The following is a 27,055-nucleotide window of genomic DNA, read 5'->3' as shown; positions in this document are numbered from 1 at the left end:
AGATATTAACTGGAAGGGTTTCTTCTGAGTATTTTCACCTGGGCTTATAGATTGTGATTTTCTACCTCTGTGGTCTAACTCCCAGGGTCTTTTGTGCTTCTTTGCACTATTTTCTCCTCTTATAAAAAGTTTGAGAGACATATTTCTGAGGGTGACTTTGAACTTGTGTTCCTCTGACTTCCTGGAATTATAGGTGTGCACCACCAATCTCTGTCAGGAAAAAACTGTAGGCTGAGACAGAAGGATTGCAAGTTCAAAGCCAGCCTAAGCAAAGGCAAAGCACTGAGCAACTCAGTGAGACTCTGTCTCTAAATAAAATACAAAAATAAAGCTGGGGATGTGGCTCAGTGGTCAAGTGCCCCTAAATTCAATCCCCAGTACCAAACAAACAAACAAATAAACAAAAACTGTAGGTATGGTTTTTACTGGTGATGGAAATCTGGGTTTCCTCTGAGGGGCTGGAGCACATGTACAAAATGTCCTTTTTGTCAGGTTGACTTAGGTCTTTGCTCTGTGGGTCCACAGGAATATCTTTCAATCATGGATGATAACTTTAATGGCCTCCAAGATTATTATCTTCATTTCTCAGGACTGAGAACTCCAGATTTGAAGAAAATGAGTTATGGTAGGACATCTTCGAAGGTCAACAATCAGAATGAGCAGGTTTTGACAATATCCAAACTCTGTACTAACAAAATGAATGAAGCTCAGCTTTTGGAATAATAAACTTTTTGTTTTCTCCTCTGGTGAGGATTCTTGGGTTTGATGAGAAGACATATCGTTTCCTAGTTTTCAGGATGCCCAGCATTCTCCCGTGGTTCTTTCAGTACCTGTATAGCACAGAAACCTCAAGCTCCAGAGCGTAGGAGAGGAGGTCCAGAAATGGATCTGAGGAATCCATGCTTTGTATCTGTCATTGAATTCATGTAGTGTTCTCACATATTTCTCTCTGCTATAGATTTCCTATAGACTGGCATTAGAGAGCTTTTATTAATCAGGCTCATTTTTATACTTTGTGTTATATTTTTTCATATTTCCTCCATGTGATATAAATATTGACCAATGTGTTAAGGTATTGTCAGCCTATCTTTTTCTTATAAGTTTTTTTTTCTGAAAACTGTTAATCAATCATCTTAGTGTCTATTGATTGCTTTAGATCCATTAATTTATTATGAATTGCAAAATATTGATTTTTTTTAGTCCTACAGTTCTCATTGCAATGAGTATCTTGAATTTCTTTTTTTTTTTTTTTAAAATCTTTTATTTTGAGAGAGGGTCTCACTAAGTTACTGAGGCTGGCTCAGATTTGCCATCCTCTTGCCTCCCCTCCTGCGTCATGGAGATTATGACCTTCATTTCTTTTTTTTTTAAAATATTTTGTTAGTTGTAGTTGGACAAAATGGCTTTATTTTATTTATTTTTATGTGGTGCCGAGGATCGAACCCAGCACCTCACACGTGCTAGGCAAGTGTTCTGCCACTGAGCCACAAACCCAGCCCCAGTATCTTGAATTTCTTTACAAATAGTTTTTCATCAACAATGTATTTACCTCCTCTCAAAATTATCATATAGGAAGGACATAATATATTACTTGGGTCTTTCTTTTTTGTCATCAAGTTTCAGAATATTTAGTAGACATATTAATTACTTCCAAAGGATGGAAATATACTATATTTTATTTTGAGAATTATTGTGATTTTTATAGATATTTTTATGTACTGAGGCTTCAATCTGTTAAATCATCATTTTTATTATTTATGCTCATATGGTTTCATTTCTGGTTAACTATTAACTGTTGAAGTTGGCTCCTGTGGTTTTTTGACATGATCCCAATAGTTTTATTTAGCTTCCTTTCATTGACACCTGAAAAAAATGTTCCAGAACAATCATGTGTGTTTCTGCTTCAGATATATAATGAATTATTTATCTAAGAATCCCTGATTCTTAGTGGAAAATAGCATTTGAATGCTGCACAAGGCCATAAGGTGAATTCATTGCTACTAGGCTGTCATTGCTTCAAGGTCTTTTCAGTGGATAGAGTTAAGAAATACTTATTAGTAAAAGAAAACTAAGTTAATACTTCATATTTCTAATTCAAATAAGAAAAGATTATTTGGCTGTTTTAATTAGTATCTTCTTTAATGCTGACAATTTTGACTCTTATTGCTATTAACACAATTACTTACTTTATCTCAAAATATTTCTATAACAGTAAAACTAATATTTTTACTAGTAGCAAGTAAGAAGTTTTGATTCTTTTTATGTTTTCCATTCTCAGAATATATTCCACATCACTTTGACTTTGTCTTAGTGTCTAATGAAATGATTATTTTCTTTGATGTTATACTACTCAATTAAAATGCTACTAAATTACTTGTTTTGGTTTTAATGTGATTCTTTTTGAGAGTGAAGTTTCTTTTCCTGTTGATTTAATTTAATTTTAAGTATATGGAAAATAGTTATATGATTCCAAAGCCAAACCATAAGATAAGATATATTCAGAAAAACCCAGCTTTTATCCCTGTGCCTTGCCTTGTTTCTTCATCCTACCAAAAGAAAACTTTTTGCTGTTTTCATGTTCTATTTAAAATGCTTACTTAAATATTTATACATCTACATATACATATAAATCTAATATATATGTATCTCCATTTTAACATAGAAATCAGCATTGTAGAGACACTCTTTGGCACTTTATTATTTTTCACTTATGAAATATCTTGTCTATTATTCCAGAAAAGTATTTGGAGATATTAGTTGCTTAAAACTGCATTAATATATAATTTTGTGAGGAGTTCATTTTTACTGATCTTATCTTAGGTATTTCTCATTTCTTGCTATTTAAAACAACATCTCATGCTTTAAGTCTTATGGTTGGTTGTTTTGTATTTTTGTTAATATATCCTTAGAAGATTTCCAGATAAAAAATAAATGGAATGTTAATTTTTATAGGTAGTGCTAAGAAGTTTTACCATATTTTTTTCACCAACAAGGCATGAGTACCTCTTTATAGGTTCATCCTCAGGTTGTTTTATCTTATACTTAGGTCATATTTGATACCATGTAGACCAGATTTCACATTTAAATTGGAGGAGTTCTGTGTTTGGGATTGGGTCTCTGATACTCTTGGTGACTGTGGCATGCTTGGTGGCTAGGAAGTTTCTGTGCAAAGGTACAGAATGACTGGCTGCTTGTGCAAAGGTGCAGAATGCCTGGCCACTGGGAATCTTCCCTATCAAAGACGTGGGATACCTGGCCATTGTAGCAATGCTCTTCAAGAGGGTTTCCACCTTGACCTTGGGCACATAGCGCCTGGGAATAAAGGAAGTTGCTTGCTTGATAACTACAATGTTTCATCAAGCTCTGGTGCTCCTGGAGCTGCCTGCCTAATAGTAACTTCAAACATTGGACTTTCTTGAGAACTGCACAAAGCTCCTAACATGGCATATTGTAACTGTGAAATGTAACTGCAGCATAAGCAACTTTACTGATACTCTAAACAATAATAATATTGTGGTTTTGGCTGATGACCTAATGTAATCTATTGGTATAAATAAATGTGGCTGCTTGGACAAAGAACTACTCTGCCACCTTCCCTGCCCCTGCACCTTGTCTCTGTATCTCCTTTCTTTGAGATTCCTTATATTAAGTATCTCTGTACTTTGCATATATCTCAACCTAAGAGAGCTTGAACATTTTATCATGTATTTAAAGATGGTGTTCATCTTTTTAAGTATGAGCTGTAAGCTTATATTGGTTGTCCATTTTTCTATTAGTTTGTTAGAAATTTGGAAGTTCTTTACATATTAGTACTGTTACTCCTTGTGATGTGAATTGCAAATACCTTCTCATTATCTTCTTATTTTTTTAGATATTTTATCAATCATTAAAAACTAATTCTACATAGTCAATAGTATTAATCTTTATCACATTTATAGATTATAAAGACACTAATTCATATTTTCTTTTAATATTTGAACTGTTTTTTTCCATATTGCTATACATTTTTTTTCACTGTCAGTTTAATGGGTCCTTCCTTTTCTCACTGATTTGAAATACTGTCATTAACATATACTAATTTTCTTAGGTGTTTTAAATATGCCTATAAATCTCATCTTTTTTTTTTCCTGGAGTAGAAATAATCTAACCCTTTTATTATCTGACTCTCCTTATCTATTAATTCAAGCCAAACTTTGACAATACATTCCTTTTTCCTTAGGATTCTCACTGGGAAGAGGAGAGAGTTGTCGGAATCATTATTTAAGTGTCTTTTTTCAACTGGTATTCTTATCTTCTTCCATCCTGATTGTTTAGAGTGCCTTCTGAGGATGGCAAAGTCTGAGTGCAGGAGTGCACACATAAATACACACCCTGACACATAAACACACATCCTTCCTCTTAGGACTGCTGTGCTCTCAATGAACATTTGCTAAGACTGGAACATACTGCATTCCTCAGTTGTGTCAGGGAAAAAATAATGGTTGAGAACTTTTGACTTTGTTGATATATAGCATTTATATAATAATTATAAAATTACTTAATATTTATTGAGTGATGAATATGCCACAAATTGTGTTATCTGATATATATTTATTATTTATTTATTATTTCATTCTTTTTTTTTTTTTTTTTTTTTTTTAGTAATGGGGATTGAACTCAGGGGCACTGGCTGGACCACTGAGCCATATTCCCAGCCCTTTCTTTCTTTCTTTCTTTGTGTGGTGCTGGGGATTGAACCCAGGACCCCAGGACCCTGTGCATGCAAGGCAAGCACTCTACCAACTGAGCTATATCCCCAGCCCTTATATTTTATTTAGAGACAGGGTCTCACTGAGTTGCTTAGGGCCTCACCATTGATGAGGCTGGCTTTGAACTTGTAATTCTCCTCTCTTAGTCTACATGCATGTCTACTAATGTAGACATTACAGGCATGTGCTATTGTGCCCAGCTCATTATCTCTTATAATAACCATATGCAACAAGTATTATTATTTTTTTTGTTTTAAAATATGGAAACTAAAGCTACAATAGCTAAATAATGTACATTAAGACGTGGTTAGTAAGAAGTAAGTAGAGTTGATCCTAGTTATTTTTATTTTTTTACTTTAAAAAGCTAATCATGAAAAAAGGATACAGGTGGATTCAAGCAATACACTTCATGCCAACATACCAAGACACTGGATCCCTTTAAATTATTTTTGTTGCTTATAAGGTGTTGTCATATACCACAGGATATCAAGTACCTTCAAGGTAAATTTCATGTTGGTAGTCCACTCTTCCTATCACTCTCTGATAATTCACTCATAGAGTAAGGATTGTTATAGTGGCAGGAAGCAAATATAAATTGTTAGGCCTCTTATAATTTTTTAACCTTTTAAAAATTTACATAAATCCGTATCACTAAGCATACTTTTTTGAGATAGTCATGTGGTAATTCCTTTATTGATGTTTTTAGTGTAAATGAGACATATAAAATTGAAAAATTTTTGTATAAGCCAGGCTAGTTTTCATCTTGACCTCTGTTTAACACAAAATTACCCATGAAGGCTCCCAGATACTAATGGATTTAAGCCTTCCATTGTTGTAAAAATTTGTAATGTCTTTTGATAGCATGATATTAATTTTGCATTTGTATCCAAACATCAAGCACACAAAGATGTTGAAAGCTAAATTGATGCAGCATATGTGTTTAACAATTATTAAATGATATGGGAATGGAAGTAACAATTTTCGTGTGCTTTTCTAAATAACTTACAAAATTTACTATATATTATATCATTATATCAAATCAATCTCTCAGTTACAGAAGACCTAAGATGTTATCCCTGAATTCCCATTCCATTTTCCCAGCCGTCTCATTGCAGTCTTCATGTCTTTGTTTCTCAGCGTGTATATAATTGGGTTCAAGAGGGGAGTGACCACAGAATAAAACACAGCAAGGAATTTATCTAATGACTTGACAGGGAATGGCCAGGCATAAATGAAGATGCATGGTCCAAAAAACAAAAGAACTACTGTGATGTGAGCAGTCAAAGTGGACAAAGCCTTGGATGACCTATCTGAAGGGCGATGCTGGATGGTCATTAGGATGATGGTGTAGGAGATGATTAGGAGAACAAAAGAACACACAGTGAGCACACCACTGTTAGCAATGACCATTATATCCAACCTGTAAGTGTCTGTACAGGCAAGTTTGATTACCCGAGGAAGGTCACAGTAAAAGCTATCCACCTCATTGGGACCACAGAAGGGTAAGTTCACTGCAAAGGCCAACTGGCTCACTGAGTGAAGGAAACCAATCCCCCATGCAGCAGTTACAATGCCAACACACACATTGCCACACATAATTGTAGTGTAGCGTAGGGGTTTACAAATTGCTGTGTATCTGTCAAAGGCCATGGCGATGAGGATCACCAATTCACTCCCACCAAAGAGGTGAAGGAGAAATATCTGTGCCAGACAGCCCTTGAAAGAGATGACTTTACGTGTTCTGAAAAAGTCAGCAATCATCTTGGGGGCTGTGACTGAAGACAGAGACAGATCAATGAGTGAGAGGTTGGCCAGCAAGAAGTACATGGGTGAGTGAAGGTGTGAGTCTGAAGCCACCGTTACGACAATAAGAAGGTTTCCAAACACAATTCCTACATAGAAAACAAAGAAGAACAGAAACAGGAAAATCTGGAGTTCCTGAGAATTGGAGAGTCCAAGGAAAATGAACTCAGTCACCACAGAGTGGTTTGCTTCACTTATTGATTCATTCCAGGAGATGGTCTCTACAATTCCCTTGGAGAAGAGAATGAAAAGGAAATCAGAATTGTTATATTCAATCCAAAGCCTCATTCTGTGCACTCTCCTCACTCATAGAATGAGTGGTTCACTACATAAAGGTTTTATAATTTAAAATCTAAAGTTAGAACTTTATCTCACACCACTTCCCTGGTTATACCTTATAGTTAGGTTATCTAAGTCTTTACAGTATCTCTACTCATATTGCTTATTTCTAATAAAATACGAGTGACTCTGTTACCCTCTCTGCCAGGTTGTCTGTACTGTTACCTACATTCATCTCATTTTTCTCTCAACTTCAAAAACTGTTCAAATTCTCTAGCACATATTTTCCATCACTTGATGATATTACAGCTCTTGGAAGAAAAAGACATATGCTAAAATAAAATGCATGATGAAAAATAGAACAAAAAAGTGAAAATATCAAGATATAAAATTTTAAAAGTGAGAGAGGGTAAAAGGATGGGATATCCAAAGGTGAAGCAAGAAAGAAGGAAATGTGACCAAGTTTACATGAGAGAAAGTGTGAAATTTAATGGGAGATCACATTCAAAAGGGATTCTGGAAAACATTGAAGAGATGTTGAAGACGTATGAACAACTGTTTAGTAAATTAACTCCTCTCAATGTGAACTGAAAGGGGGGAGACTGGAAGTAAAACTGATTGTTTTAAGCCCAATCATAGGTAATAAGTGCAGGTTGTGGTTGTGTGAACAGAAACAAGGTGGGAAGATTTGTGAGTGTCCATCCAGCAATACTCAGGGTAGGTAAGATGGGAGCTTCTGTGCCAGGAGGCCTAGATTCCAGTCCAGGCTGTATCTATTATGTTGCTGAATGACCTTGGACAAGCCATGTAGATGCTTGGGGTCATCTGGACAAGGCTTGCTAAAAGGATTAGATGTGGCCATGAATATAAATTTTCTATCATATAGTAACTGGTCAATATATAGAAGTCATTGTTCAGGGAAAATAATAGAAAATGTCAACAGTATGTAGGAGATGATAAAATATTATTCAGATATTTTCATTTTGAGCATTGTGATGGATTTCACCTTGATAATAATTACAATAACTTTAAAGTAGCAATGTTTAACATAAGGATCTTTTAGGAGTAGAAATAAATTTGGAAATGAGGTAAAGAATAATGGTAGTCATCTATACACAAAGAGGAGCTATTGGGGCATCTTTGTAAGTTTTTCTCTCCTAGGTTAGAGGTCAAATGGTGATTCCTGGACATGATTTGAGAGAGTCATTTCAATTATATACCTAGGAGAGAAAATAAATACAGTTTCAAGAAGTATTGCAGTAAAGTAGGGAGTGTAATGTATCCTGTATGTGAAAAATAGCCCTGAGAATACTTGTCGGATTGGGTGGAAGTAAAATGTAAAAGAGGTAAATGGACAGACGTGAAGATATACAAAGTCACACTTGCCAAATTTCTCAGAGGAATACTATTATTTATTTGGATATTTATTTACTTGTAGTTTTCCATTGTCCTTGGAAATTATACTTTCCATTATCCTTAATTCTATTTCTTAGTTCTACTCACTCAAACAGCAAATTACTGTTTACAAAGTCCAATAAAGATTTAATAATTCTAATTTCCCCAAGCATAGAGAACCTAATGATGAAATAAGTCATGAATATTCATTTTAGTTCCCTTCTTCTAACACAATTATAAATAAAATTGTACTAATTAAATGACAATACAAGTGGTAGAATTTCTGATTGTGAGATCATTTCTGATGTGATGAATTGTTTGGGATTTTCTTAGAGTCAAAATATGCAATTTAGAATTGACTTTAGTTTTTATTGATGTGAAACTCAATTAATAGATTGAAAAGTGCATACTTGAAATTATGTCTCCACGGGAGATATGCCAAGGATGGTTGGCCCAAGGTTTCTTCTGTGTGGCAAAAATATTTTCTATCATAATAGTAAGTAAGAATTCAGGAATGCTATTCTCTAACAAAAGAAATTTCTTATTTATTTAAAACATCACATAACCTAAGCTTATGCTGCTCCGACTAGAGCAATAATAGGGGACTCTCAGTTGTAGGAGATCCTTCACCATAATCCTTTCAAAGCTCATTTATGACTCTTCAAAAGTGATTCATGAAGTTTTATTTTTTATTTATTTTTTAAATTGTTTTACTTAGTTACACATGACAGTACAATGATCTTGACATATCATACATTTGAATCAGATAGGATATATTTTCTCATTTTTCTAAGTATACATGTTGCAGAATCACATTGGTCATGCAGTTTTAGAAGCAGTGTACTGATTGTAATGGTAAGCTAATTGGAGGAGTTTTTGGAATCTTAATTTTTAAAATAACACTGATTATGTTGATCACTAGACACATCTAAAAATGAAAATCTTCCCCCATTAAAACTTTTTTTTTCTTAAATTTTTTTACCCTTCTTTATATATAAATACCATATGTCTTTATAAGGTGTCATTGAGATGGAAATCAGGAACTTGTTTTCTAGAACAAATTCACTGCATGATCTTGGACAGGGCATTCAAAATCTTTGATTCTTAGTTTTTGTGTTTTAAAAATGAATTCAGTCAATCAAAAGCTGTCAAAATCTTTCCCCTTTTAATAGTATGATTTGCACCTTTATATGAAAGAAATGTCCCAAATCAACTTTCATTGGGATTATAAGGAGCTGGGCAACAAAACAAAACAAAACAAAACAAAACAAAACAAAACAAAACAAAACAAAACAAAACAAAAACAAAAACAAAATATAACACTATATTTGGGGAAAATAAGGCTAGGTTCACCAAGTAAGGAGGGTAGAATACAATAGCCCAGAAAATTCAGGAGAAGAACTCAACAATTGATGCCAGTAGAACACTAAATATAATAAGTGTTATCTTTTCTTAAATTTTTCACATTATTTCTTCTAAGAATTTAAGCCAACCCTTCACAATCCTTCCATTTTCCTGAAAATAAACACCTGATTAAATTCTATAAAATGAATTTCTACAGATAGAAGTATATCATTGTCAATAAAATGTTACAATTTGGTTAGTTATACTAATGTATTTCAGTTTCATCAATCCACCTACCTCTTTCATAACTGGAAGAGAGTACAGCACTTTTCAGAAAAAGAGTAGTACAAATTTCATTTTATTTGTACTCTCTCAAATTGTTAAAAATTACTAAGAGAATACCATTTATATGAATTATTCTCCTTAGCAAACTACCTGGTTAATTATGATCCCTTTCTGAAAGTGACCAGAATCAGCCAAAAGGATCTGAAAGTAGTGAGGCTGAGCTTTGAGTACTGAGACTTATTCTTATAGTCTCACAGGTTTTCCCTGGGTCATTAGAGGAAACAGAATCTTCTTGAGTTAAGGGATATCACAGTAATTTCTTGGTGCATATGAATATTTTTACTATTTCACTGAGTCTAAAGGTGATTTTTAAAACAATTATAGTAAAACAAATGAGATAAAGTTATGAAATTAAAATATAGATAGGTTAGTAAGATAATGAGTAATAACACTTGAATTCTATAAAAAGAGAATAGCTTAGAACATTGGTGACCAAGTTGTGGAGAACATATAGGAAAAACACCTTGACCAAGAATAGAAAGCGTCACTTTTTATCACTTATTTTATTTATTTTATAACTTTAATTACTATATTGAAGATAAAAACGAGTGGCGATCTAAAAATTAATGTTTATTAAATCTGTCTTAGGAATGCATTTAACTGACATATCAATTGTGTTTCTTGACCACCACGGTTTTCAGATTTAATCTTTGTTTTAAAATTATTTATTCTAATCTAATATATATGACAGCAGAATGCATTTCAATTCATTGTACATATATAGGGCAGAATTTTTTATGTCTCTGGTTGTACACAAAGTAGAGTCACACCATTCATGTCTTCATACAGGTACTTGTGTAATGATGTCCATCTCCTGCCCCATCCCTCCATCTTCCTCCCCTTTGCCCTATCTAAAGTTCCTCCATTCTCCCATGCTCCCCTACCATCCCCATTATGGATCAGCATCCTCATGTCAGAGAAAACGTTCAGCACTTGATTTTTGGGATTGGCTTATATCATTTAGCATTATATATTCCAACTCCTTCCACTTACCTGCAAATGCCATGATTTTATTCTCTTTTAATTATGAATAATATTCTATTGTCTATATATACCTCAGTTTCTTTATCCATTCATATATATATAAAAGGGCATCTAGATTGGTTCCATGGTTTGGCTATTGTGAATTGTGCTGCTATAAACATCGATGTGGCTGTGTCCCTGTAGTATGTTATTTTAAGTCCTTTGGATATAAACCGAGGAGTGGGATAGGTGGGCCAAATGGTGGTTCCATCACAAGTTTTTCAAGGAATCTCCATACTACTTTCCATATTGGTTTCACCAATTTGTACTCCCATCAACAATATACGAGTGTGTGTTTTTCCCCACAACATCACCAACACTTATTTGTGTTTGTATTCTTAATAGCTGCCATTCTGACTGGAGTGAGATGAAATTTTAGAGTAGTTTTGGTTTGCATTTCTCTAATTGCTAGAGATGTTGTACATTTTTTATATATTTGTTGATTGATTGTGTATTATCTTCTGAGAAGTATCTGTTCAGTTCCTTAGCCAATTTATTGATTGGGTTATTTTTTTTTTGGTGTTAAGATTTTTGAGTTCTTTATATATCCTAGAGATTAGTGCTCTACCTGATGTGTGTGTGGTAAAAATTTGTTCCCAAAATGTAGGCTCTCTATTCACCTCACTCGTTGTTTCTTTTGTTGAGAAGAAGCTTTTTAGTTTGAATCCATCCCATTTATTGATTCTTGATTTTGTTTTAATAGAAGTCTTATAAAGGATGTCAGGGCCTAATCTGACATGATGGAAATTTGGGCCTACTTTTTCTTCTATTAGGCACAGGGTCTCTGGTTTAATTCCTAGGACCTCGATCTAATTTTCATTGGGTTTTGTGCATAGTTGAGATAAGGGGACTTAATTTCATTTTGTTGCATATGGATTTCAATTTTTCCCAGCACTATTTATTGAAGAGGCAATCTTTTCTCCAATATATGTTTTTGGAAACTTTGTCTTATATAAGATAACTGTAATTATGTGGATTTCTCTCTGGGTCCTCTATTCCGTACTATTGGTCTATAAGTCTATTTTGGTGCCAGTATCATGCTGTTTTTGTTACTATTGCTCTATAGTATAGTTTAAGTTCTGGTATAATGATGCCACTTGCTTTGCTCTTCTTGATAAGGATTGCTTTAGCTGTTGTCTCTTTTTTTCCAGATGAATTTCATAACTGCCTTTTCTATTTCTATGTGGAATGTCATTGTGATTTTGATTGGAATTGCATTAAATCTGAATCGTGATTTTGGTAGTATGGTCATTTTGACAATATTAATTCTGCCTATCCAAGAATAAGAGAGATTTTTCCATCTTCTAAGGTCTTCTTTAATTTCTTTCTTTAAAATTCTGTAATTTTCATTGTAGAGGTCTTTTACCTCTTTTGTTATGTTGATTCCCAAGTATTTTATTTTATGTTTTTGAGGCTATTGTAAATTGGCTAGTTTTCCTAATTTCTCTTTCAGAGGATTTATCACTGATGTACAGAAATGCCTTTGACTTATGGGTATTGATTTTATATCAGGCTACTTTGCTGAATTTATTTATTAGTTATGGAAGTTTTCTGGTGGAATTTTTTTGGTCTTCTATGTATAGAATCATATCATTGGCAAATAGTGATAACTTGAGATCTTTTTTTCCTATCTGTATCCCTTTAATTTCTTTCTTCTTCTTTTTTTATTGGTTATTCAAAACATTACAAAGATTGCAGAATCACATCGGTTACACATCCACTTTTTACATAATACCATAATAGTAACTGTTGTATTCTGCTACCTTTCCTATCCTCTACTATCCCCCCTCCCCTTCCCTCCCATCTTCTCTCTCTACCCCATCTACTGTAAATCATTTCTCTCCTTATTTTTTCCCATTCCCCTCACAAACTCTTATATGTAATTTTGTATAACAATGAGGGTCTCCTTCCATTTCCATGCAATTTCCCTTTTCTCTCCCTTTCCCTCCCACTTCATGACTCTGCTTAATGTTAATCTTTTCCTCCTGCTCTTCCTCCCTGCTCTGTTCTTGGTTGCTCTCATTATATCAAAGAAGACATTTGGCATTTGTTTTTTAGGGATTGGCTAGCTTCACTTAGCATAATCTGCTCTAATGCCATCCATTTCCCTGCAAATTCCATGATTTTGTCATTTCTTAGTGCTGCGTAGTACTCCATTGTGTATAAATGCCACATTTTTTTTTATCCATTCATCTATTGAGGGGCATTGGGGTTGGTTCCACAGTCTAGCTATTGTGAATTGTGCTGCTAAGAACATCGATGTGGCACTATCCCTGTAGTACGCTCTTTTGAGGTCTTCAGGGAATAGTCCGAGAAGGGCAATAGCTGGGTCAAATGGTGGTTCTATTCCCAGCTTTCCCAGGAATCTCCATACTGCTTTCCATATTGGCCTCAACATTTTGCAGTCCCACCAGCAATGTACAAGAGTACCCTTTTCCCCACATCCTCGCCAGCACTTATTGTTACTTGACTTCATAATGGCTGCCAATCTTACTGGAGTGAGATGGTATCTTAGGGTGGTTTTGATTTGCATTTCTCTGACTGCTAGAGATAGTGAGCATTTTTTCATGTACTTGTTGATTGATTGTATGTCCTCCTCTGAGAAGTGTCTGTTCAGGTCTTTGGCCCATTTGTTGATTGGGTTATTTGTTTTCTTATTGTTTAATTTTTTGAGTTCTTTGTATACTCTGGATATTAGGGCTCTATCTGAAGTGTGAGGAGTAAAAATTTGTTCCCATGATGTAGGCTCCCTATTTACCTCTCATTATTTCTCTTGCTGAGAAAAAACTTTTTAGTTTAAGTAAGTGTGCTATGGGTGTCCTATTAAGGAATTTGGAGCCCGACCCCACAATATGTAGATCGGAGCCAACCTTTTCATCTATCAGACGCATAGTCTCTGATTTGATATCAAGGTCCTTGATCCATTTTGAGTTAACTTTTGTGCATGGCGAGAGGAGGGGATTCAGTTTCATTTTGTTGCATATGGATTTCCAGTTTTCCCAGCACCATTTGTTGAAGATGCTATCCTTCCTCCATTGCATGCTTTTAGCCCCTTTATCGAATATAAGATAGTTGTAATTTTGTGGATTGGTTTCTGTGTCCTCTGTTCTATACCATTGGTCCACCCGCCTGTTTTGGTACCAGTACCATGCTGTTTTTGTTACTATTGCTTTGTAGTACAGTTTGAAATCTGGTATCGCTACACCTCCTGATTCACACTTCCTGCTTAGAATTGCTTTTGCTATTCTGGGTCTTTTATTTTTCCATATGAATTTCATGATTGCTTTCTCTATTTCTACAAGAAATGCCATTGGGATTTTGATTGGCATTGCATTGAACCTATAGAGAACTTTTGGTAATATTGCCATTTTGATGATATTAGTTTTGCCTATCCTAATTTCTTTCTTCTAATTGCTCTGGCTAGAGTATCAAGAACTATGTTAAATAGAAGAGGGCATCTCTGTCTTGTTCCAGTTATTAGAGGAAATGCTTTTAATTTTTCTCTATTTAGAATGATGTTGGCCTGAGGCTTAGCATACATAGCTTTTACAATGGAATATGTTCTGATTATTCATAGTTTTTCTAGTGTTTTGAACATGAAGAGTTGTTGTATTTTGTCAAATGCTTTTTCTGCATGAATCAAGGTGATCATATGAATTTTCTCTTTAAGTCTATTGATGTGATAAATTATACTTATTGATTTCCTTATGTAGAATCAACATTGCATCCCTGAGATGAACCCCATTTGATCATGGGGAACTATCTTTTGATATGTTTTTTATTCGACTTGACAGAGTTTTATTGAAAATTTTTGCATCTATGTTCATTAGAGATATTAGTCTGAAGTTTTCTTTCTTTGATATGTCTGTCTTCTTTTGGTATCAGGGTGATATTAGCCTCATAGAATAAGTTTGGAAATGTTTCCTCTTTTTCTATTTTATGAAATAGTTTGAGGAGTATTGGTATTAGTCCTTATTTGGAGGTCTTGTAGAACTCAGCTTTGTATGATCTGGTCCTGGGCTTGTTTTGGTTGGTAGGCTTCTGATGGCATCTTCTATTTCATTGCTTGAAATTGATCTGTTTAACTTATATATATATATCATCCTGATTCAGTTTGGTCAAATCATATGACTCTAGAAATTGGTCAATGATTTTGATATTTTCTATTTTATTGAAGTACAAATTTTCAAAATAATTTCTAATTGTCTTCTATATTTCTCTAGTGTTTGTTTTGATATTTCCTTTTTCATCATGGATGTTAATAGTTTGAGTTTTCTCTCTCCTTCTTTTTGTTAGCATGGCTAAGAGTTTATCAATTTTATTTATTTTTTCAAAAAACCAACTTTTTGTTTTGTAAATATTGTTTCTTTTGTTTCAATTTCATTGATTTCAGTTCTGATTTTAGTTGTTTCCTGTCTTCTACTGCTTTTGGTTTTGATTTGTTCTTTTATTTTTTTTCTAGGACTTTGAGATATAATGTTAGGTCATTTATTTGTTGATTTTTTTCTTTTAAGGAATGAACTCCATGCAATGATCTTTACTTTTACTATTGTCTTCATAGTGTCTCAGAGATTTTAATATGTTTTGTCAGCATTCTTAAATTTACCTCTAGGAATTTTTTAATCTCCTCCTTGATGTCTTGTAATCCATTGTTCATTCAGTAGAGCATTCTTTATTCTCCAGGTATTGGAGTAGTTTTTATTTTTTATTTTATTGTTGATTTCTAATTTCATTCCATTATGATCTGATAGAATGCAGGGTAGAATATCTACTTTTTCGTATTTGTTAAGAGTTGCTTTTTTGCATAATATATGATCTATTTTAGAGAAGAATTCATGTGCTGCTGAGAAAAAAGTGTATTTGCTCATTGATGGATGAAATATTCTATATATATCAGTTAAGTCTAAGTCATTAATCGTTTTATTGAGTTCTATAGTTGATTTGTTCAGCTTTGGTTTGGAAGATATGTCCAGAGGTGAAGAGTTGTGTTAAAGTTACCCAGAATTATTATTATTATTATTATTTTTACCCAGAATTATTGTGTTGTGGTCTGTTTGACTCTTGAACTTGAGAAGAGTTTGATAATTTTATATTCTCCATTATTTGGGGCATATATATTTATAATTGTTATGTTTTATTAGTGCATGGTTCCTTTGAACAGTATGAAATGTCCTTATTTATCCCTTTTGAGTAACTTTAGCTTGAAGTCTACTTTGTTTGATATGAAGGTGGAAATCCTTGCTTGTTTCCGCTGTCTATGTGAGTGGTATGTTTTTCCCAACCCTCACCTTCAGTCTGTGGATGGATTGTCCTATGGGATGAATCTCTTGAAGGAAGCATATTGTTGAGTCTTTTTTTTAAAAAAGTGCAATCTGTCAGTCTATGTCTTTTGATTGGTGAGTTTAGACCATTAACATCCAGAATTATTATTGAGACATGATTTGTAGTCCCAGTCATATTTATTTATATTTGGTATTTTTGGTATTCATTTTGGTATTTAATTTGACTTGGTTTCTCCTTTGATTAGTATTTTCTTTAGTGTATGCTTCCCTTTGCTGATTTTCATTGTTGTTTTTCATTTCTTCCTCATGGGATATTTTGCCAAGGATGTTTTGTAGTGCAGGCTTTCTAATTGTAAATTCTTTTAACTTTAATTTATCATAGAAGGTTTTTATTTCATCATCAAATCTAAAGCCTAATTTTGCTGAATATAATAGTCTTGGTTGACATCCATTTTCTTTCAGAGATCGGTATATGTTGTTCCAGGATCTTCTAGCTTTCAGAGTCTGGGTTGAAAAATCTGCAGAGATCCTAAATTTTTCCCCCATATGTATTCTGATTCCTTTCTCTTGTGACTATTAAAATTCTCTCCTTATTCTATATGCTACGCATTTTCATTGTAATGTGACTTGATATAGATCTGTTGTGATTTTGTACATTTTGTGTCCTGTAAGCCTCTTATATTTGATTTTCCAATTCATTCTTTATGTTTGGTAATTTTTCTAATATTTTTTCATTGAATAGATTGTTCATTCATTTGGTTTGAAACTCTATGCCTTCCTTGATCCTAATGACCCTTAAATTTGGTCATTTTATGTTATCCTATAATTCTTGAATGTTCTGCTCATTGTTACTTACCATCTTCACTGTGTGCTCAGCATTCTTTTCTAGACTATGTATTTTGTCTTCATTGTCTGAGGTTCTGTATTCCAAGTGATCTAATCTGTTGATGATGCTTTCTATTGAACTTTTAATTTGATTTCTTGTTTCTTTCATTTCAAGGGTTTCTGTTTTATTTTTCAGAACTTCTATCTCCTTATTAAAGTAATCTTTTGCTTCCTGTATTTGCTCATGCAGCTCTTTATTGAAATGATCTTTTGCTGCCTGTATTTGCTCTCATATATTATCATTTCAGAGAACATTTTAATTATGTACACCCTAAACTCCATCTGTCTGGATTCTAATAATGTAATATCTTATTTTGGGGGGCCATTTTCTTCCCTTGTTTTCTTCATGTTGTTTGTGTCTTCCTTTATAGCACTTTTGTTCTGAAGTGTTACCATTTTTATAGTGTTCCTGCAGGTTTACAATACCTCTCCTTTAGGGAGAGAACAATGTGAATAAATACAAATACAATGCAAACAATATACAGCCTAAACCAAATAGCTGCTATTAAGATATTTGTAGGTTTATTACAATATACTGAAATTAATTCAATTATTATCTGCAATATAAACAGTAGGTTTGTAAAAGGGTCTATAGTTTCCACTGGTGGACAAAGAACCAGGGGTAAGGTGTAGGATGAGACGTTGAGGGGGTAGGAATGAGGATATAGTATTATTAGATTTTAGAAAGCGTGAAAAAGGAATCTAAAGAAGTTGGTTAGTAGCAGAAGAAGAGACAGATGATTAGGGGGAGACAAGGAAGTGGGAAGACAGTAGAATACAGAAAACAAACAAACATATATATTAAGAGAAGTAAAAAAAAATTTAGAATAGGAGATAAAAGAATATACAACACTGTGTCGCCAGTTGGCTGGACTGGTGAGGGGAGCTGGGTTCAAAGGAGCTGACTGTATCAATAACTAAGAAAACGGTGAAGAAACCATGCAACAAAAGAAAATGAGTTTCTAAGGTGGAGGGCAGGACTGCTTGGTGACCCCAAGGGTCAGTTCCATACTGAGCAGCACTGGAAAGAGAGAACGTGCACCTGGATTCTTTTTATTTTATAGGGGGGACTCACACAAGGGAGAGTTGATGGAATGTTCTTCACCAAATAAGTCAGGGAATCAGGTTTTGAAGGTGAAGTCTTTGTGATGTCTTGTGGGCAGGAGATTGATTGACATCTTGGCTATTCATACCTATCTCAGGTGCTGTGTGAGATCACAGGCAGAACCAGAGGAAAGGCACTCTTGTGTCGCACAGCCCAATTAGCACCCAATACCAGACCAGTGCCCTCATATACTCAAATGCTCATGGCTCACACACCCAGATCATGGATGGCTTGCAACACAACACTACTGTTAAATACGATTCAGATATCCCAGTCCTTAGTAATCTAATTCATGAAAAGTTTTACAAATATTGGGGATGTGATAGCAGGAGAAGAGAGAGAGAAAAAAATATCTAAGAAAGATAGAAGTGATGACAGGAGAATAGAGAGAGAGAGAGAGAGAGAGAGAGAGAGAGAGAGAGAGAGAGAAAATCTGAGGAAGATAGAAGAATTATTTCTGTTGGAGATAAGTATCTTTCCGGTTTCCCTTCTCATCCAATAGGAGAGGTTGTCAGTTGTTATCTGGTATCTCCACCCTAAGGATGGTGAAGGTTATTAGGGTGGGAGGGTTGGCCTAAGGATCTCCTTTGGGGCCTGCTCTTGTGATGTGGGCGCTTGGTCTTATCTCCTTACATTACCTGTAGACCTTGTAATTCCTGGTCTCCAATTTAGTTTCCAAACTGTATCTTGCTCTTCCCCTCCATTTCTACTTCCCAATCAGGAACATTTCTCTCCAGACGTCTTATGGGCTGAATCTGGGAGCTGCACACCCATCATGGAGAGCTCTTTTATATTGGGCAGCTCAGGAGACAGTTTTGTGACCCAGTTTTCTGAGCAATGGACTGGCTGCATAGTCACAGGTGCTGTGCCAGGTGAGAGACTGCCGGGGAGGAGGGAAGTTGAGAACTTTCAGTACCTTATAATGCTTATAAGCCCCAGCCAGTGTTCCAAGATGGGTGTTGCCCCAGTTAAAAATGGTGACAAAGGTGTCCCAAGATGAAGGCAGCTTCTTTTAGTGATGGGGTGTGGGGTGGGGACGGGGGCTGGGCTGAGGGGTTGAGTGGTGTGTTCAGAGATGCAGCTTGGTGGCCTGCAGTATTGTGACTGGTGAAAGTCTCTGGATCCAGTGCAGTGTCCCCAGGTGCAGGCTACTATGTGTAGGGGACTGTGACAGTAGTTCAATGTCCCGAGTTGGAAGCGACCAGAGGACCCCCATGTTGGTAGACTGGGGTCCACATGTGAGTGGCGGCTGGGGTTCCTGCATGTGGGCAGCGGCTGGGAATCCTGTGTGGGTGGGTGGCCAGCAGTCCCTGTGCTGGTGCTGATGGTGGTGGTCCTACTTGGGCACCAGAGGACCTGTGTGGATGAGTGGCTGGGAGTCCTGTGCTGACGCTGAGGCCTGGAGACCTGAGTGGCATAGCAGCCATGTTTCCTGCATGGAAGCAGCTTTTTGGGGGTCCTCTAGTCACTCACAGAGAAACAGTATTCCCACTTTTTGAATTCCAGGTCCAGGGCAACACAGAATGCAGCGTCTCTCTAGCCCACCATCTCGGATCCCCTCCAGATTTGGTCTTAAAGATGTCAAATACCTTCTCTGTCTTAAACAACCTAGCTTAAGAGTAGGCACAATTAGTAAGCTTTTGAGATCTCATTGTGGTATTTTTTCTCTAGAAATAAGTTCCTACAAAGACTTGTAGAATAGAAGAGGTTTTTTTTTTTTTTCAAATCAAATAATTTAAGAGTAATAGAATAGACTTGTGCTGTTAAAAATGTGAAACATTCACAAATTTTGCATCATGCCTGGTTCTAGTCTATTCTAAAAACATTCTGCAAAACACACTGAAAATCAAATTGCAGAGAATAATTAAGAGTTGTAACATAGTGTTTATCTTCCTATTTATCTAGGAATCATTTTTCCCTCAATTTAAGTATTTATTGGTTAACACAAGCAAAAATCAGTGTTGGCGAGTCTGTGGGGAAAAAGGTACATTCAGAAATTGCTTGTGGGACTGAAAATTGGTGAAACCAATATGGAAAGCAGTATGGCGATTCCTTGGAAAACTTGGGATGGAACCATCATTTGGCCCAGCTATCTCACTCCTCAGTTTATACCCAAAGGACTTAAAATCAGCATACCACAGTGACGTGGCCACATCAATGTTTATATCAGCTCAATTCACAATAGCCAAACTATGGAACCAAACTAGATGCCCTTTAACAGATGAACGGATAAAGAAAGTGGGTATATATACAAAATAGAATATGACTCAGCCTTAAAGAAAAATGAAATTATGGCATTTGCTGGTAAATGGTTGAAGTGGGAGAATATCATGCTAAGTGAAATAAACTAATCCCATAAAACCAAAGGGTGAATGTTTTCTCTGGTAAGTGAATGCTGATCCATAATGGGGTCAGGGAACAGAGAAGAATGGAGGAACTTTGAATTGGGCAGAGGAGAGTGAGTGAGGGCTGGAAGTGAGGAGGTGTGAAGGCTGGAAGGATGATGGAATGAGATGGACATTAGTACTATAGATACATGTATGTATCTCACAACTTGTGTGACTCTGGATCATGTACAGTCAGAGGAGTGAAAAGTTGTGCTCCATATGTGTACACTGTGTTAAAGTGCATTCTGCTGTCATGTATAATTAATTAGAACAAATAAAATATGATAAAAGTAAGATATTATTTTTAAAAATGTCTTGGTTTATATAAACCCATAGATTATCCATTGGATCCACATAATTTCCATGAGAAATATGTACTAATGACCAGTGATGTCTATTATTAGTAAAAAGATGCTGATGAAGTTAAATCATGTGTATGTATATGCATTTATACAAAGATATAAAATAACCATATGAAAACTAAATATGGTCATTGATGGTAGCTACAATTTAGGTATGCAGGTTAGATGGAAATATGTAACACTTAGTTTTTTAAATGATTAACAAAAGTTGTTACAACTCCATCTGAAATAAAATTCTTTGATTTTAATAGCTTCTGTTCTACAAACTTCCCAAGAGTTTTAAAGGAAATAAAAAAATGTATGCATTCCATAGTGTTATTATTTACATGGGGATCTTGATAGTCTGTGATATTCATCCTGTGCTCTTGTCAAAGAAATGTACTATGTCCTCTCCCTAGAACTTGAAACCCGTCTACTCAGCCTTCTCATTGCCAATTTCATATCTTTATTTCTTAAAGTGTAGATGACAGGATTTAAGACAGGGGTGACAACAAAGTCCACAATAGCAAAAAAATTATCCAATGACCTAGTAGGGAAAGGCCACACATAGAGAAACATGCATGGAACAAAAAACATCACTACTACAGTGATGTGAGCTGACAAGGTGAAGAAGGCTTTGGATAAATCATTTGAAGAATGTTGTTGGACAGTGACCAGAATAAAGATGTAGGAAATAATTAAGAAAAAGAAGGTGCCCATAGATATAAAGCCACTGTTGGCAGTGACTACAAATTCTAGTCTATAAGTGTCCATGCATGCAAGTTTAATAACCCTAGGCAAATCACAATAAAAACTCCCCACATTATTGGGGCCACAGAAGGGTAAATTTATGACAAAAACAAACTGAGACACAGCATGAATCACTCCAGTGACCCAAGCAGCTATTACCAAAAGTGTGCATGTTTTGGAGTTCATAATGGTTAGGTAATGCAGAGGCTTGCAGATGGCTGTGTACCTGTCATATGCCATGGCTATGAGCAGCACCATCTCCACTCCCCCCGTAACATGGATAAAGAACATCTGTATCATGCAATCTTGGAAGGAAATGACTTTATAGTCAGTGAAAAGATCAGAGATCATCCTAGGAACTGTGGTAGATGAAAGGCCTAAGTCAATGAGTGATAGGTTGGCCAGAAATATATACATGGGGGAGTGTAAGTGAGGATCAAAAATCACTGTGAACACAATGAAGAGGTTTCCCAGAATAATTCCCATATAAAATAAAGAAAAGACAAAAAGAAGGAAAAACTGCATTCCCAAGGATTGTGCAAGTCCTAGTAACACAAATTCAGTTATCACAGAGGCATTTACTTGGTCCATTGAATCAGAAAGAAGGGAAGACAATGAAATGACCTGAAAGAAAAGAAGGAATCAACTTAGAGGCACTAAAAATAATGTGTTAAAAGTTGATAATTTTAATTTGATTACTAACAAAATTTTTATTTAGTTGATAGTAGACCATTTACAAAATAATGGGAACCCAGGGTATAAAAGATTTATGTAACACAGACAAGACTGCACTTAGAGCAAATTTATTGTTGTTAAGGCTCTTATTTGTTCAAATTCATAAATTCTCAGTTAATTTAAGAAGCTGGAAAGAAGCCATATGTGGTTGTTTAGCCTGTAATACTAGCAATTCCAGAAGTTGAAGCAGAAGGATTACAAATTTGAAGTCGACCTTGGAAATTTATCAAGACCCTGTCTCAAAATAAAAAATAAAAATGGCTGCATATGTAGCTCAGAAGTAGAGTTCTCCTGAATTCAATTCCCAGTACTGAAGGAGGAGAAAAACAAAGAGGTTGGAAAAATGCATAAAACAAACTCAAGGAATTCAGGGAAAAGAAAAAAATAGTTTGAAAATAAACATTAATGAATATAGAATCACAAATAATTGGGAAGATTGTATATGAACACATAAAAATGCTTTTCAAAAATTAAAAAATAAACACATTAAAAATATAACAATAATGATAAATTTAAATAAAAATTATACATTAGAACATAATTGCATAATAATACCTAAGACATTTCTAAAAACTGACTTCTGCCTATACCTGAAATAATGTACCTGAAACCAACTCATGAATCATTTTGTACTTGAATTTGAATTCCATAAAGGGACAAAAGGTTGGATATTCACAGTATGAAAAAGAGTTAAAACCATTCAGGAAAACATAAAAATATCTAATAAATAAATGAGTGAATGATGATGCAAAGAAATAATTGAGAAATGTAAGCTATAAACATATACATATATGCACATATATAGTACATATGTTCATATGTTTGTATGTGTATCTTATAAATCAAAGAAATATGATAAAATGTAATACTATTATTTTCTTTTTAATTAGAAAAAAAACTTACAATTATTATTATCAAGACTGTCAAAGGCTCAGTGAAATAGCACTTTCATACATTGTTGGAGGAGATAGAGAGTGATTTCAAACCTTGAAGAAAATTTTGAAGTCAGTTATCAAGAATCTTGATCCATACTTATTTAGTGCAAAACTATTTCTTCTGGAATTCTATTTATACAGATGATGTCTTCAAGACAACAATATTCATTGTACTTTATTGATAGTGGTAAAAGCTTGAATCAATTTAAATACCAAACATTAGGTTTAAGTATGTTATAATATATTCACATGATGAACTGTAATACATCTATTAAACTAATTATTGACAGAAGAATTTACAATAGCATCAGGAAGACTGCTTTAATATATTAAGTATAATAAAGATAAACAAATTTCATAGTCCAACTTTTCAGATAACAGTAATTGCTTTTGATTATTTAAGAGTTTTAAAGTCTGCTTTTAGATTTTGAAATGTTTTTCAATTATTATATTATATTCATGCTAATTTTTTTCAAACACATCCAATGGAAGGAAAGATGAAGGAATGAATGGTTTATCAAAAATTCTTAAAAATCAGGATTGACTCAGAAGAGGACAAACTGATGGAAGAATAAAGGATTCTAATACTACCTTTTACATAATCCCATTTTTCATAGTCAAGATTATCTAGTGAGTACATATAGTTAAATAAGGGTTTAAACTTCTTAAACCTTCTTGGAACTTCCACTGGAAAAATCTCTCCTCTCCTTTACTTTGACCAGAGTTGGCCATTCTGAATAACTTCTGGTAATAATGAAATAAATAGAAGGATAATGGATGTTCCAGTACTTTCATCAAGTTGAGAGTAAAGAAAGTTAGTGATGTTGCAGTGGGGATATTAAGAGAGACACACTAACTTGTCAAATAAATGGAGGCAGTAAGGTGCAATGGAATAAGAAGAGAGAATCTTTTAGTAAGAATATGACATATGGAAGCAAATTGATTTGCTTTCTTTCCTATTTCTACAATACACAATTATTTTTTTGTGGCCTCTTAATTTCTGTATTGTTTCCTATCTTCTCCCACCTAGATATTCTCCTAAATTCTCTTTCTAACATTTTCTCATTGTATTATGTACATTTAAAAACTATGCTTACCACTTTCAGTTCATTCATACTACTTTCCTTGGAGTTCCCATCCATATTTCAATCATTGGGATCATGGGGGCTTGAGGAAAAAGGATTCCCCTGAGTAAGAGACCATTGCTGGAAGGATTCATGCTGATTACCCCTATTCTGCTGAGCAGAATGTGTTTGGTGACTTATTAAGTTCAATTTTGTATTGTTTGAGGAATAAAGTTGAAGAATCATGTTGACTGCTTAAAATCAAATGTTTTATTCCATTAAACTCAGACACAACATACAACCCAAATACTCTAGGATTCCCATCACGAAAGTGGCCTTTCAGCTTATAAATACAATTATAAAGCAACTAAAAATAATGGAAGTATTTGAGTTATTTTGTAAGTTAGAAATTCATTTCACTGTTAGGTTAATACTGCTGAAGAGGTATTTGTTTTAGAGTGTAAGTGATAATTAAGTTTTTTAAAGAAGAAAACCCCAAACTACATGAACTTTTAAGCCTAAAGACTCAAAAATTACATTTATAAACATATAATTTAATCATTCTGAAAAGGGATAATTATAAGCCAAAATATGGGACTATGAGTGTGATAGATGGCAGTGGTGTTGGAATCAATAGCACGTTTTCAGAACAGATAGAAGAGGATCTACAGAAAGGAGTAAGGTGAACTTAAAAGGGAATTAGAGAATAAAAGGAATGGCAGGAGAAGGAATAAGAAAGATCCCCAGGGGAGAAACAAGGAGGATAAAACCGTGATCAAAGGAAGCACTGATGGAACAGTGTACATCTTTGTGTAGTTGCCTGTCATGGTGTAAAACAATATGTGTTGATGAATGTGAATACCTGAGAGAGTGGAATTTGCTTGGATTTTGAAATACTGTTTATGTATATTTACGCTGGAGGTTTGAAAAATAATAGAATAGCTAGCTATAGGGAGACTATTTGCTGATGTGAAGAAAAGTTAAAAATGTAAGCATATGAGTGACTGGATGTGACTCTGAGGTATGGTGGAAAAGAGTGGATAATTGGACAATGCTGGTTTAGCCCAATGACCAGTGAGATATCTCCTAAAAAAACATTAGAAAGCAACTGATCAAAATAATGCCTTTATCCTCCAGGCAACATTTTACTTACCTTGTTTTAACATTTGTAGCTGTTCATAAATGTAAAATTAAAGTTCAGGAGTTCAGGGGATTTCTCTGCAGTGTCTAGATATATATTACTTGGCTAAAACAGTTCAAAGCATATAGACAATGCTCACAAAATAAGTTTATGAATGTATTTCTAAAAGTACCAACAAAATTGTTCTCATACAAACAGAATCATAGCTCCCACAAATATATAGAGAGGGAAATTACCTTTTTTTTTTCCAATGCTGGGGATTGAACCCAGGGTCTCATGCATGTTAGGCAACACTTCACCACTGAGTTACATCTCCAGTCTGGGAAATTGCATTTAATAATACTTCTTTTCGAGCTTATACTTCTTGATGGCAATCTAGTTATAAAAAGCTGAATATTTAAGTAAGTCAAGAAAGTTTCACTCTTTTTTTGTAAACATCTGGTATATTATATATTATTGCTGAAGGAATCTGATGGTCTAGGAGAACTTGTTTGGAGGAAAAGACCAGTATTTAGTTTCTCTCCCTTCTCAGGAAACACTGCAGGTTTTGTTGAGCTCCTAGGAGTTCTTCAGGAGCCAAGTCCCCATAGAGTTTGTCATTTTTCCTATTGAAGATTTAAAATTTGTCAGTCATTCAGGGCTTGGGTACACATATCTTCAAGGAGGGAATGTGGACACATATTGAAGAAAAAGGATTATCAAAATTGTATAGAAGTGGGAAAGACCTTTGAAATGAACTCATCTAATCACTTCATTCTAAAGGTAGAGAAATAATTCAGTATGATTAAATGACTAGCCAGATGTCAGATGTCAAATGTCCTAAGCTCCAGTCTGTTGGTTTTCAATAATGCTCTTATCTGCACAGTAGAAACAGTCATAAAAAAAGCTAGATTAATTTATATTTGATAGATTACTCTAATTTATTGAGAAGACCCTATTCCTTGAGTTCTTATTTTGTTTAACACAAAATTAGCCTTCCATTCCTAAATGAATATTTTTGATCCCCCCCTCACTCCCTTACCCCTGTACACGAACATTGCTTTTCCAAATTTCTTTGATTATTTCTCCAACAACCTGCCTTGTTCTGGAAAGATTTCATTTTAGAACCCAGGGCCACCAGCTTCTCTCTACCATGCCTGGGCATGGGCCAGAATATTTCTGAATCTGAGCGTAGCCCTTCAGTTCAGATATTGTCTGGAGCCTACGAACATGGGGAAAGTGATGCCCAAGCTGAGAGAACCATGCCAGAATATCAGAGGTCAATGCTTGAGATTATTTTCCTCTGACTTAAAAAAGAATCTGGACTCCCAATAGGGTGGGAACATCTGAGACCGGATGTCGGCTTTGTAGAATTGAAAATCAAGTTTACAATGAGTGGGAAAGTACAAAAGACAGAAGCACAAGAATCTGGAAAACTCTTCATACCAGGACATGAATAAAAAATATCGAAAGCGAATATGTATGGAATTAATTCAATAAGACAATGCAACTAA

General features: G+C 34.6%; 2 protein-coding genes and 1 pseudogene across 2 annotated transcripts; all 3 read right to left on the bottom strand.

Annotated features, from left to right (window-relative positions):
* LOC143394728 (lysosomal cobalamin transport escort protein LMBD1 pseudogene) overlaps window positions 1–901 on the bottom strand; it is a 28,661-nt pseudogene extending 27,760 nt beyond the window's left edge.
* A 2,497-nt stretch (window positions 902–3,398) lies between these two features.
* On the bottom strand, window positions 3,399–19,636 carry LOC143394727 (olfactory receptor 4F4). Its single transcript, XM_076849379.2, has 3 exons — window positions 19,412–19,636; window positions 5,851–6,782; window positions 3,399–3,495 (listed from the first exon to the last, which is right to left on the bottom strand). Exons 1-3 carry the CDS (start codon window positions 19,634–19,636, stop codon window positions 3,399–3,401), a joined length of 1,254 nt encoding a protein of 417 aa, XP_076705494.2.
* Window positions 19,637–21,339: 1,703 nt separating this feature from the next.
* Window positions 21,340–22,281, bottom strand: LOC143393943 (olfactory receptor 4F6-like). Its single transcript, XM_076848435.1, has one exon. The coding sequence runs from the start codon at window positions 22,276–22,278 to the stop codon at window positions 21,340–21,342; it is 939 nt and encodes a 312-aa protein (XP_076704550.1). The 5' UTR covers window positions 22,279–22,281.
* Window positions 22,282–27,055: the final 4,774 nt, after the last annotated feature.

This window comes from Callospermophilus lateralis, chromosome 3 (genome assembly GCF_048772815.1).
Source record: "Callospermophilus lateralis isolate mCalLat2 chromosome 3, mCalLat2.hap1, whole genome shotgun sequence".
Taxonomy (NCBI): Eukaryota; Metazoa; Chordata; class Mammalia; order Rodentia; family Sciuridae; genus Callospermophilus; species Callospermophilus lateralis.
The sequence above is the reverse complement of the archived record's forward strand: the minus strand, read 5'-3'. Positions and strand labels throughout refer to the sequence as shown.

What these genes read in the sequence shown, in the direction of transcription:
- LOC143393943 (XM_076848435.1), bottom strand. Translation starts at nt 22,278, where the DNA reads ATGGACCAAGTAAATGCCTCTGTGATAACTGAATTTGTGTTACTAGGA.
- LOC143394727 (XM_076849379.2), bottom strand. Translation starts at nt 19,636, where the DNA reads ATGGCTGCTATGCCACTCAGGTCTCCAGGCCTCAGCGTCAGCACAGGA. An exon ending in ACCAACATGGGGGTCCTCTG is followed by an intron (nt 6,783 to 19,411) that starts GTCGCTTCCAAC and finishes CTCTTCTCCAAG; the next exon opens with GGAATTGTAGAGACCATCTC. An exon ending in ATGAAGACTGCAATGAGACG is followed by an intron (nt 3,496 to 5,850) that starts GCTGGGAAAATG and finishes ATTATTGTTTAG; the next exon opens with AGTATCAGTAAAGTTGCTTA.